Raw genomic sequence first — 1618 nt, forward strand, 5'->3', positions numbered from 1 at the left:
AATCTGTGGTTATTCGACTGACAGAGAGCAAGTTGCATTTAAAATCGGGAATGAATAACACATTCCCAATTCTAATTCCTTTTGGCAAATTGCAATTCCCTTTTCCTTTAACTGGAATGGAATCTCCGTTTGGTATGGTGACAGGTGCCTCGTGATTGCAATCTACCCTTTTTTCAAGTAGATTCAGATCACAAGTCATGTGTTCCGTAGCACCTGTATCAATAATCCATGAATTGTTGCCAACATCCTTACCAGCCATGTTACCGACGGGTCCTACACCTTCTTTGTTAGTGTTCTTGAAGTGCTTGAGTAGCTCCTAATATTGTTCGTTCGTCATGATGGATACTTGTGTGCTTTCAGTGTTGGCAAACACAGCTTTCGGTCGACCTTTTTCTTTCTTTCCTTTTCCAGGCCACCACTCGGGATAGCCAATTCGCTTCAAGCAACCATCTTTATTATGTCTCGTTCTACCACAGAAGGTACAATTTTCAACTTCATCATTGCCGTTGCATCTTGCCTCCTTCGTACCGCCTTTATTATGCTGTGGTGTTGAGTCATTGGTTCCTTCCCTTATGTTCTGAGCAAATATTTGAAAGGCAGCAGCCTCATGTATGGGTCTTCTTGTGGCCGCTATAGCTCTTTGTTGTTCATCTTCTACGACTAGATGATAAGCAGTGCCAAGCGTAGGAGTTGGTTTCGAGGCAAGAATCTGAGTCTTAATCGTTGCAAACTCATTATCAAGTCCCATCAAAAACTCGTAGAGCGTCTCCTTTTCTTTTGCTTCGTTCAGTCTTTTTCCAGCATCACATGTACACCTTCCGCAGGTGCAATAAGGTGTTGGTGACACAGTTTGTATTTTGTCCCACAGTCCTTGCATCTTGGTGTAATAGGCTGAAACAGTTTCACCGTTCTGAGCCGTGGTGGTCAAGGTCTGTTTTAGTTCATATGCTCGAGAAGCACTTTCTTTGCCAAATATTTCTTCAAGGTCGGCCCATATCTCTGCAGCAGTGTTGGCATGTTTGACGCTTGATCTGATATCCTTCTCCATGGATGTAGTCAACCATCCCTTTATCATAGCATCACATCTCATCCATAACATATATTGTGCCGATTCCTCTTCTGGCCTTTTAATTGAACCATTAACAAAACCGATTTTGTTCTTTGCAAACAAAAAATTCTTCATCTCTTGAACCCAATCTCCATAGTTGTTGTCAGAGAGAACATCGTTTACTTGCATCTGCCTTGGATAATCAGAGCAATGAAGATAATATGGAGAATTGGGATCGATGGTGTTTCCATCGTTCTTCGGTGGCGGCGCCGCGTTATCTCCGGCCATGGCGTCGTTGATGTTTGAGATGGATCAATCAATCATTGCTCTGATACCATAAAAACTTTTATGGATCGAAAACTTAATTTCATTAAACAAGCTTGGTCCTTTAAATAGGAGCAACAATCCTAATCACAATCAAATAAAGAAAAATTCCTAATTACAATCAAATAAGGAAAACTCACAAAGAAGATAAAGGTCAAGAAACGGAAAAATAGGAGAAATAAAAGGTAAGGAAGATAAGGAAAGGATAACAACAAAATCCGTTAGTTATAGATTTTTACTTGTGTT

At 40.6% G+C, this 1618-nt stretch overlaps 1 protein-coding gene across 1 annotated transcript; it reads right to left on the bottom strand.

Annotated features, from left to right (window-relative positions):
* Positions 1–316: 316 nt before the first annotated feature.
* On the bottom strand, positions 317–1336 carry LOC112528985. The gene has a single exon (XM_025140068.1). It carries the CDS (start codon positions 1334–1336, stop codon positions 317–319), a length of 1020 nt encoding a protein of 339 aa, XP_024995836.1.
* Positions 1337–1618: the final 282 nt, after the last annotated feature.

This window comes from Cynara cardunculus, assembly GCF_001531365.2.
Source record: "Cynara cardunculus var. scolymus isolate 2C chromosome LG 16, CcrdV1, whole genome shotgun sequence".
In the NCBI taxonomy this organism is placed as follows: domain Eukaryota; kingdom Viridiplantae; phylum Streptophyta; class Magnoliopsida; order Asterales; family Asteraceae; genus Cynara; species Cynara cardunculus.